Here is an 11,423-nt window from a genome sequence, read left to right on the forward strand (position 1 = left end):
GGGGACCATATGGGGTGCTGGGAACAAACCCGGGTTGGCCATATGCAAGGCAAATGCTCTACCCGCTGTGCTATTGCTCTGGCCCCAAATAAGCCATTTTATCCTCCATTCACTCCCACAGAAGGGCAGAGAATCATCCAGAAGCTACTAGACTGGTCAGCAACTTGCAACCCTGAACAAATCACCTTCCCTCCCTCCCGGGCCTCAGCTTCCCAGAGGCTAGAAATGACAGGTTCGACTCTGAAGCAGGAGAAGTGGCCAAGTGAATCAGACTGGCACCCTCTTCAGAGAATGCAGCAGAATTTATGAAAGACGCAAAAAAAATCTGTTCCCTGGGAAACGTTTCCCAGCTCCTGCCGGGGTGCGGGCTGAGGCGCAGCATATGGAGTCAGGGAGGGCGCCTCTCAGCATCGGGTTGCGGGGGAAAGTGGTGAGAGGGTGAGGCAAGAGGAAGGCGGCTCTGCACAGCAGGCGGGAATACTGGCAGCCCCCCACCTCCCGCACCGTCCCTGCAGTGACTCACTGACCTGGTGTCCGACTGACTTATTTATCTTATGCAAAGAACACCCTGTGCCAGGCCAATGCTGCCTTTTCCTTCCATCGTTTACGGCCTATTCAGAGAATCCACCTCCTTCCTGTAACCTTGTGGTCTGGCCCATGTCCCCTGGCTGGTCTCACCTTGACCAGGCCCCTCCCCTCCTGGCACAAACAGCCTTTCTCCTACAAAATACACAATCTACTTTATAGACTCCGAATGATTTGCATATGCTTCCTTCGCCTAGAACATTCTCCCATCTTGTCTGCTCAGTAGCTGCGACTTGGGTCCCAATACCCAGAGGAAAAAACGCAGCAATAATCCAGCCTCTCTGGCCCCCTGCCCAGGGGCTGCGCCGGAGATGCACGAAGCCCAGCATGCACCAGCCAGCCCGATCATTATGACTTCGATCACCAGCGGCTGCACACAGAGACACTAGAAATATTTGCTTCTTGGGTTTGGGGGCCCTATCTGGCAATGCTCAGGGGTCACTCCGGGATCACTCCTAGTGGTGTTTGGGGGACCATCTGGGATGCCAGGGATTGAACCTGGGTTGGCTGCGTGCAAGGCAAGTGCCCTACCCACTACAGAATCTCGCCAGCTCTTAGACGTTGGAAATAACTTGCTCTGGACCAGAAAGCACAGGTTTAAGGTGCTCGCCTAGCATGCTGCCGACGCTGCTTCGACCCCTGACACTGCACGGTGCCCCAGGTTCTCGAGGAGAGACTGACCACACACACACAGAACCGGATGTAGCTCATGGGCTGTTCCTGGCCCCAAATTTGTTTGCTGAATGAATGATCAAGTCATGCTGGGGTCTGAGCAGCTGCACCGCAGCCCTGAAAACGGGTGAAAGGTGGAGAGAGCTGATACCAGTATGGTCAAACTGGAAGCTAGAAGAGCTTTCAGGAATGTGCTGACTCCATATCTGGGTGTCAACCTAACGAGCCTGCCTGAATTCCGACCTCTGATGGGCCTCCAGCAGTTGTACTGGAGAGACAAGTGGTTGTTCCTTCCCCTCTGGCAGAGCTTTGTACCATCCAGAGATAACTGTGTCTGAACAAAGAAATTTCCGCAAAACCAGCCTCAAGAGTCCTTAAAATCAGAGGCTAGTGGCAGGCCTGCCAGCCAAGTGTCCGAGCCTCTGTGCCAGCCCCTGCACTGTCCTACGAGGCGTGGCCAGGCCATGCAGACCCTGATGGGCCCCCACCTCCCCCCCTACTTGCTAGCCAGCACTGTGTGGCTCAGACATAGCTCTCGTCAGACTCCCTCCTGGCTCCATGACAGACCCATGGGGACAGGGATAAAGCACATGTCCCTCATGCGAGGCCCTGAGCTCACCCCCTGTTGCCTGCTGGCAGGAAGACCCTCTCCCTCACCCCGACTCCCAGAGAGACTCCCACACAAAACCCTCCAGGTATAAAGCCGCTGCCACCTCCCCCGCTAGGCCTGACACAGACTGCTGAGGGCAACACCAGCCAGACAGGCTCCTCAGAGCTCGGGAGGCGACCTCCCCACACACACACTCCCCAGGCCTTTGGCAGCCAATTCTGTCCCCTATGTGCAAAGGGAGAAAGTGCTGCCACTCTGTAATCACCATGGCCTAATTAGCAGCTGGGTGCCCAGGGTGACCCGGACAAGCGCTTCTAGAGTAGGAGGCCAGAGCAGACTCTCCACTGACCAGAACGGACCAGCTCCTCTCGGGGTGGCTGTTTATTAGTTCCTCATCCTGTTTACTTCCTCTTACCTGATTTTCTTTTTGGGCCACACCCAGTAATTCTCAGGGATCACGCCTGGCAGGCTCGGGGGACCATATGGGTACCAGGGATCAAACTCAGATCAGCCACATGCAAGACAAGTGACTTAGCCGCAGTACTATCTCTCTAACCTCTATTTTTCTTATCTTCCCCATACCTTACCAGAGAGGATCACATTAATCATTAAAAAAAGAAAGAAAGCAAAAGAGAAAAAAACCTAGAGGCCGGAGGGCTCACTTCAGCAGCACATATACTAAAACTGGAACAATACAGAGATTAGCATGGCCCCTGCACAAGGATGACACGCAAATTCGTGAAACGTTCCATATTTTTCTGGTGGAGGGATGTGTTTGTGAATATTGTATGAGGGAAAAACAAGCTCGAAAATGTGTGAATCTGTATCTGTACCCTCATGGTGATTCACTAATTAAAGAATAAAATAAATTAAAAAAAAAATACCTAGAGGCCGGAGCCATAGCATAGCAAGCAGGGTGCCTGAGTTACATGTGGTACCGCATAGGGTCCCCTAAGCCCTGCCAGGTGTGAACCCTAAGTGAAGAGCCAGAAGTAAGCCCTGTCTATCCCCTGAAAAAAATCTAAATAGGAGGGTGGTTTGGGGGGGGGAAGGACACACCCAATGGTGGAGGTAACTCTGCATGAACTCCTATTATTAACAGTATTGTACATCTCAATGCCTTAAAAAAAATATACCTAAATTAATTTTGTCTTTTTAAGACTCAGTCTTGAGGGGGCTGGAGCAATAGCACAGCAGGGAGGGCATTTGCCTTGCATTCGGCCCACCCAGGTTCGATTCCCAGCATCCCATAGGGTCCCCTGAGCACCGCCAGGAATAATTCCTGAGTGCAGAGCCAGGAGTGACCCCTGTGCATTGCCAGGTGTGACCCAAAAAGAAAAAAAAATGACTCAGTCTTGGGCTGGAGAGACAGTCCAGGGGTAAGGTGCTTGCCTTGCTGCCTTGCATGCACAGGACCCCAGTTTGAATCCTTAGCACCACACATGGTCTTCAAGCACTGCCAGGAATGATTCCTAAGTATGAGCAGGAATAAGCTCTGTGTACCTCTGGGTGTGGCCCCACAATAATTCATTTGGGGCCAGGTTGCTGGCTAGAAGGTCTGGGGTTTGTATTTTGCATAAGGGAGGATGAATTTGATCCCTGGCACCCCTTAGTTCTCCTGAGCACCACCAGGCGTAGCCTCTGAGCACGGGCAGAGAGGACCAAATCCAAACAACAAGGTTTATTTCTATACTTCCTTTGTTCTCAGCCTCTGGGAAAGGTCACAGCGGACAATCAGCAGGAAATGATGCATCGAATTTGTTTGCCTTCCAGAAAGACCGAGTTTTATCGGAAACAACAGCTACAGTGCAGGAGTAAGATGCTGCCTTTTCTTTTGGAGGGGAGGGGGCTGAGGTCTTGAGACCACACCTGATAGTGGTGACGGGTTACTTGCAGTCTGGTCGCTCCTGCCAGTGCTCCAAGGACCATGCATGTAGTGAGGGGGATCAAGCCCAGCAGACTCTTGGGCTCCCCAGCATCACATGGTTCCCTGAGCACCACCCAGGGTGAGTCCCTGGGCAAAGAACTGGAAGTACCCCCTGGTACTGATGAGTATGACCAAAACCAAAAAAAGAACACAAAAGATCCGCATCTATGGTGCCATGGTGCTATCTCCACAGCAACCGCTGAGCTGCTAATGCATTTCCCACGTGCAATAAAACTGGGATTTCTAACAAATGCTGCCATGGAACTTTCTTCAAAATAATACTGGACAGGGGGCTGGAGCGATAGTACAGCGGGTAGGGCGTTTGCCTTGCACACGGCCGACCCGGATTCTAATCCCAGCACCCCATATGGTCCCCTGAGCAACGCCAGGGGTAATTCCTGCGTGAAGAGCCAGGAGTAACCCCTGTGCATCGCCGGGTGTGACCCAAAAACCAAAAAAAAAAAAAAATACTGGACAGGGGACTGGAGCAATAGCATGGCGGGTAGGGTGTTTGCCTTGCACGCAGCCGACCCGGGTTCGATTCCCAGCATCCCATATGGTCCCCCAAGCACTGCCAGGAGTAATTCCTGAGATGCAGAGCCAGGAGTAACCCCTGAGCATCGCTGGATGTGACCCAAAAAGAAAAAAATATATATACTGGACAGCAGTCCTTTCTTTCTTTCTTTTTTTTTTTTTTTTTTGCTTTTTGGGTCACACCCGCAATGCACAGGGGTTACTCCTGGCTCATGCACTCAGGAATCACCCCTGGCGGTGCTCAAGGGACCATATGGGATGCTGGGATTTGAACCCGGGTCGGCTGTGTGCAAGGCAAACGCCCTACCCGCTGTGCTATCACTCCAGCCCCCAACAGCAGTCCTTTCTGATGGAAAAAAGAGAAAAGAATCCTACCCTAATACTGCTAAGGTTCTACCGGACCTCAGCCCCCTTTCTCAGACCCAGCTAGCTGGTTTGCCCCTGCCAATCCAGGGACAGTCCAGCGAGGCCCTCCTGGAATTAACCAACCTAAAAGGCCCTCTTTGTCACCCCAGTGAAGTAGAACGAGTCAATTCTATACCAAGTGCTCCGGTCAGGCAATAATGGACTTTTCTTTCCTGCAGCGGGTCAGCCAACACCAGGAAGTGGGAAGCCTGCCAAGCCACAACGGGAGGCCGGGGAGGAGGCTGGGTCTCGCTCCCGCTGCTGCTGGTGCCCAGAAGCCCCACCACGTGAGGCGATGCATTCCCAGGCACCCCTCACTCTGAACCTAAGTAGCTGAGTCCAATGTATCTATACAAGGTCCAGGTTCTTTTGTGCTTCTAAGAGTCACTTCCAGTTTTCCACTTAAAGCAGGGGGGGGGGAAATCGCCCTAATACCAAGAACTGTTACCCAAAACTAGGGGACAAAGGTTAATGGAATTTCTGGGGCTCTGCCTGTGACTGACCATGACGGAGGCTGCTGCTGCGCACGTCCCGCCCCTGCCCAGAAATATGCAGTGAACTGATAAGGCCAACTCTGCAACTCTGCAATGTTCCAGCCATAACGAGATTAACACCCTTTGCAAGCTGGAAAGGAAGAACTTGGGAAATGTGCCATTAACCCAGATTCAATCCCCGGCACAGGAATGGTCCCCCGAGTCCTCCGGAATGATCCTGAGCACAGAGCCAGGAATGAGCTCTGAGCAACACTGGGTGGCTCAAAAACCCAAACCAAAAACACCCAAGCTCAGACCTGGGGTGACAGTGCAGAAGTAAGGCGCTTGCCTTGTACGTGGCTGAGCCCAGTTCGATCTCCAGCACTGAACATGGCCCCCAGAGCAGAGAGCCAGGACTAGGAGCACCACTGGGTGTGGCCCAAATTCCTCCACCCCCAAAAAACCAAAACCCACCTCCAACCTCAGCAGTCTATCTCTCAGGTCCACACAACGGCGCCTTATCTCCCTGCCGCCCATCCTCTCTGATTTGGCCCAACTTGGGGAATGAAGATGAGGAAACCAGTGCCAAATTTCTTGGGATGATTCAGGACACCTTCCACTTAAGGTCACCAAGGAGAAGGCCACAGCTTTGCGAATAAGACAGAAAGGGGGCCAAGCCCTAACTGCTGCAATGCAGCAAAATGTTCGCCGCCTCACTCAGAAAGTGACGTGAACTGATCTTGAGAATTATGACTCTGGCCTCTGTCCTATGAAATAAAAGCAGCAGCGCTGTCACACTACAGCCGATTCCTGGGAGGGAATCGGAAGGGAAGTTACAGTTAGCCTAAAGATAAAAATTAGGGACTGCAGAGATAGTACACGGGTAGGTCTTGCATGAGACCAGCTCCTGTTTGATCCCTGGCCCCCCAGAGGTTCCAGAGACCCACCAGAAGTGATCCCCAAGTGCAGAGGAAGGAGTAAGCCCTGAGCACCACCAGGTGTGGCCCCCAGCCCCTCTCCCCCAAAATATATTTTGGGGGCCAAAGAAATAGTACTGGGGTTAAAGGCACTTGCCTTGCACATGGCTGACCCTGGTTTAATTTCTGGCACCAAATATAATCCCTGAGCAACACCATGAAGTGACTCCTGAACACAGAGCAAGGAGTAAGCCCGAAGCACCTCTGGGTGTGGTCCAACTCCATCCAAACCCCCCAAAAAAATCCTGGTTAGAGATTTTTAATTTTTTAAATAAAAACCTGGCTTTGTTCAGGGCCAATTCTGTGCTGGGGCACGGTTGCTCCTCCAGTGCTCAGAGGACCGTGTAGTGCTAGGGACTGACCTGGGCCTACTGCCTATAGAAATTTTTTGTTTAAATCCAGAAGACATCACATGCCTGAGAACTCTCCATATCCAACCCAAATTTACACACTTTTATCAACTAAAAATGATTCCGAAATTGAGGCCAGATGTTAATGAGTACATTTCTCTTCTTGAAGAATGCTGAGAAACAGTTATTTGTGGCAATTCTTGGTGTTTGGGGAATTTTTTTATATCTTCACCTAACATACAGAAGTCATAGGCCCTGCTCTGCCAGGGCAGAGGCAGTGGATGAAAAGTGCCCTGTGTTAAGCAACAAAAAAAGGCTGCAGATTCAAACCAAAGGTCAAATGTTTTGGATTCTGCAAACTTGGCACCCGCAGTGAGAATGCTGGGCTAGTCTCACACAGATCTAGGCGAGTGGAAGAATCCAATAAGCATGATTTCTCTGCAGAACCTCAGTGGAGAATAAAAAATGGTGAAGATGAAAGGGGTCAGTACTTAAAGCCTTCAGTGGCTGTCTGTTCCACAGACTTGAACATCACTGTCACTGTCATCCCGTTACTCATCGATTTGCTCGAGCAGGCACCAGTAACATCTCCATTGTGAGACTTACTACTGTTTTTGGCATATCACCCATGGTCTGAATGTGCAGATGCAAAATTAATTTTTTTTTCAGGCAGGATACCGAATGTACTGTTTTTTGCAAGGAGCGGAATTTTAGGGACTAACAGGATAAGATCATTTGTTTGGATGGAAAAACTCAAAGCAAAAGGTCAGAAATGCCATTCAAGTTTGGTTTTTCTTTTTTTCTTTTTAGGTCACACCCAGCGATGCTCAGGGTTACTCCTGGCTCTGCACTCAAGAATTACTCCTGGAGGTGCTGGGGGACCATATGGGATGCTGGGAATAGAACCTGGGTCTGCTGCATGCAAGGCAAACGCCCTACCTGCCGTGCTATTGCTCCAGGCCCCTCAAGTCTGGTTTTTGATGCTTATTATTTACTACAGGGGGAAGGTTCTGGCTATATACATCAGTGCTCAGGAATCATCGCTGGCAGTGCTAGGGGGTACATATGTGGTGCCAGGGATCAAATCAAAATTGGCTGCATGCAAGGCAAGCACCTTAGCGCCTTACGCCCTGTACTCTCTCTCCAACCTTGGTTTTGATGCTGAGTCAGATCCCTCCCAAGTGCTGAACTAGCAATGCTATTCCCCCAGTCTATAGGAAACCAGTCTATATAAAATTTTATACTTCCAAAGCAAGGGAACTACAGCCATGGAGGTGGAAGGGCTCTTCTAGACAAACTACTAGAACCGAGGTTAGCACCTACAAAGTTTCATACCAATACATCTTCAGATCAAACCAATGAACTAAAATCTAAGCCGTGGATTTTAGTGGCAGACCTAATGGTAAGCAGAAGTAAATAATGTGTGAATAAAACAACACAATTTCTGTTTAAACCACATTCCAATCAGAACTGTGGATCCACATGTCAGCCTTCAAGTTGATTAATTCATTTAACTCGTTAGCACTATTCTGTAGTCGAGCAGGGATGTAGCTTGAAGAAAGCAAACGATTCATACTGCATTGCATCAAAATCCAGAAATGCAGAACAATGGAGAGAAAAACTTACTTCTGAATGCTTCCCAAACACTATCTTCCTGCTACTTACCTTTTAACCTGTAAAATTCAGATAAGAGGTATTTAAGTGCAAAATGTTGTCACTGAGATTCAAAACAGAAAAAGTTTATAATGCGGCCCATTTTTATAAACCTCATTTTAAAAATTTACGTCTGATTTATAAAAGGGCCTGTCTTGGATTTATCACCCATAATAATTTGAAATCAGAGTTTATATTTCTTCTTCAGATATAGCAAGACATTGATTTTAAAGATCTTTTTTGAAGAAGGTCCAATTGAGCAAACTCAGAAACTACACAAAACATATTCAAATGAGCTTTTCTTTTTTAACAAGAAAAGGCACACTCCATTTCATTACAAGGATCATGGTAGGAAAAACGAAATCAATGGGAACAGGAAACAAACCCAAGTTTTTATGATTTGTGGAACTTAAAAGAATTATTCATGTTTTCTACCCCCCCACAAATATTAAGAATAATCAGTTTATCCCTTGGTTCTTCAGAACCAAGTAACCATCAAAAAAGAGAAAAATCAGCAAACACTACATGCAAACACCAGCAGGGTGATGAGAAACCAATATATTCATGCCTTACAGAGAGCAAGATGAAAACAGGAGGCTTTGGAAATGGTAGAATAAATTCTATTGAAACTTCTGTTCAAGGAACACCAGAAAAACCAAACCTAACCAATCGGCTTAACAGAAAGATCATGCAGCCAGGGTTCCCCCCCGTCTCTTCAGATCATTCAACCTCTGACACAAACGTGTCTTCACAGCAAGGCAGGCAAGGCTGAAAGGCAACACATTTCCTGCATGCTGCTCAAATACCTGGACTCTGCGTTTACGAAACGATGACAACATGGTGGAGGAATGTGGAGTCTAGAGGGAGGGGGAGAGCAAGATCACAAGCTTCTCAAGGCCAACTGAACAAAAGGCCATCAGAAGGCAGAAAGCCGCTTTTCCACGTGTACGAGGACAAGAACCCACCAGGTCTCACCTCCCTCAAGCCCTTCTCATTCCACCGTGCTCGAAAGCTGAGATCCAGACTCAAAATGTGGCAAAAAGAACTGAGGTTTTGTGGTCACCGGGCTACGCCCAGGCGGTGGGCGGCGCCGCGATCAAGTCAGCCCTTTTGGCACGGTTCCACCACTTTTCAAAGAAAGGGACAGGGACTCCTCAGCTCAACCTGGCTCCCCTCCCCGTGACCTACATCCTGATGGATTCATCCAGACTCCCGGGCCTCCTCGATGCTCCCTAAACACCCTCCACTCCTCCACAGGAACACGAGGGGCATTTTTCAGGAAAGGAGAATGCCAGCCCCGGGGGCCTGACCTGTCCCTGGCATGGGACACACTTCCCTCACAGATGACGACTTCCTGCTCAGGACCGGTCAGAGAGGCACAGGCCGCCTGCAGGGAGGGGCCCCGCACAGCTGCTCTGGGGCCACCGGCGCCCCAGGATCAGCTCTGAGACCCTGCTCCGCATTCCTGGCGGCTGTGCATTCCGCAGCCCTCCACGCGGACAGGTGCTGGGTGCTGGGTGCTGGGGAGCGGGTCCTGGCGCCCTCCAGCCCACAGTCCTGCGAGCCGGGCAGGAGTCCTGACACCCAGTTCTCAGGGTCGGCGCTGGGGCCCCTCCCGGTGGGCTTGAAGGCGACCAACGCACCCGTGGGAACCAAGAGGCGAGACCTGGGGAGAAATGGCTTTCCCCAGACTTGTGCGCAGGATCCCCGGGCAGGTGCCCACGGGAGCCGGGGACGCCACAGAGCTCCCGATTCTTAGATTACCCGGGGACACCCGGCCAGGACCACGGGCACTTCTGAAAGCCACCGCCGAACACGGGCTCCCCACCCGCCCGCCTTCTCGGCTCTGCAGCCGGGTCCACCGGGACCCCCGGAGGCCTCCGGGCCCCTCCGCGGCAGAAACTGGCCCAGTTACTAAAAAAGGCTCCCAGTTAATTTCCTGCCTCCTCCACCCCCCACCTGTGTCAAGCACCGGCTTCACCTCGACCTCTAAAACTCAGGCGAGGCAGAAACAGGAGGAGCCTGGTGCCCCGTCCCCCGCGGCGAGGGGTGCCCACCCGCCTCTGTCCCTCGGACCCCTCCGCTCCCGGTCCCCGAGACACCCCCACCAGTCCGATTGCTATGACTACGCTCTTTCTCCCGCAGGAAGAGGCTTCCTCTGCCGCTCCCGGTCCTCCCTGCTGTTCTTTAATAATAATAATAATAATGATGATGATGATGATGCCAGGGTGAAGCCGGAACAAAGGGCGCCCATGACTTAGGCCCATTACATAAAACAGATCGGAGGTGCGCCTGCACCCCGCAAGTTCAAACATCAGCGTCCAGGGCTCGGACCTTAAAAGCGGCTTCACCCCATCCCCCTGCAGCAACCCCCCTTATTTAGAACACGTCCTTCGGGGTGGGGGCGGGGGGCCTCAAAGCGACTCGGAGAGGAGGTTTCCGTGGGGGGGATGGGGGCGGCTGTGGAACAAAAGGCTCGGCCTGGGTGACAGGCTCTGACACACGCGCCGGCCGGGCCGGCCGGGCACCTCCTGGCCGCGGGTCTCGCCCGGGCGCCCGCCGCGGCCACGGCCGTGCCGGCGAGGGGGCCGGGGACCGGGGGCCGCGGGCCGCGGGGGCGCAGGGCGGGGCGCGGCGGGGAGGCGGCCGCGCGGCGTCCAGCGGCCTCGCCGCCCCCGGCCCGCGGCCCGTCAATGACATTCCAGACGCCGCCGGCGGCTCCTCGGCGCCCGCCGCCGCCCGCCCGCCCGCGCGCCGCCGCCCGCCGCCCGGCCCCCCGCGCCCCCCGCCCGGCCCCGAGCCGCCCCCGCTCACCGGCTCCTGACGGGGGACGAGCGCACACGGGGGCCGGTGTGAGGCGGGGGCTGAGGGAGCGACTTGCCTCCGCGGCCTTCGCTCCTCGCCGTTCGCTCCGCAGCGGGTAGTGGCGGCGGCGCGCGCGCCCCGCCCCTTTTATAAAGCGGTCACGCGCGTCCCCGGCGGCCGGCGCGCGCGCGCGCGCAGGGGGCGGAGCTCCGGCCCGAGCGCCGCCCGAGCGCCCGGCGGAAAGGGCCGAGCGCTCCCGGAAGGAGCCGAAGCGGCGGGCTGGGCAAGAAGCGAGGCCTGAGAGCCGGCGCCGGAGGATGGGCAGCGGGGGCGCGCGCCGCGGCCTCGGGGTGCGGGGAGCGGGGGAACGTGTTGCGGGGGCCCGGGAGGCGCTCGCCTCCGCCCAGGCGGGCCGGGAGGCTCCAGCCGCCC

General features: G+C 53.3%; 1 protein-coding gene and 1 non-coding gene across 6 annotated transcripts in view; one reads left to right on the forward strand and one right to left on the reverse strand.

Annotated features, from left to right (window-relative positions):
* The window catches only part of SPTAN1 (spectrin alpha, non-erythrocytic 1), a 61,015-nt gene extending 49,862 nt beyond the window's left edge, over positions 1 to 11,153 (reverse strand). For 2 of the 5 annotated variants that reach the window (XM_055141869.1, XM_055141860.1), the window contains exons 1-2: positions 11,001 to 11,077; positions 8,993 to 9,043 (exon numbers count right to left, since the gene is read on the reverse strand). In XM_055141869.1, the coding sequence (XP_054997844.1) occupies positions 8,993 to 9,025 (33 nt within the window). In that variant the 5' untranslated portion in view covers positions 9,026 to 9,043; positions 11,001 to 11,077. Of the gene's footprint in view, positions 1 to 8,992; positions 9,044 to 11,000 lie in introns of all 5 variants that reach the window. The other 3 variants (XM_055141883.1, XM_055141877.1, XM_055141862.1) reach the window with 3 other exon arrangements.
* Positions 2,522 to 2,625, forward strand: LOC129401324 (U6 spliceosomal RNA). The gene has a single exon (XR_008628255.1). It is a non-coding gene; the product is annotated as a U6 spliceosomal RNA (small nuclear RNA).
* Positions 11,154 to 11,423: the final 270 nt, after the last annotated feature.

This window comes from Sorex araneus, chromosome 1 (assembly GCF_027595985.1).
Source record: "Sorex araneus isolate mSorAra2 chromosome 1, mSorAra2.pri, whole genome shotgun sequence".
Taxonomy (NCBI): domain Eukaryota; kingdom Metazoa; phylum Chordata; class Mammalia; order Eulipotyphla; family Soricidae; genus Sorex; species Sorex araneus.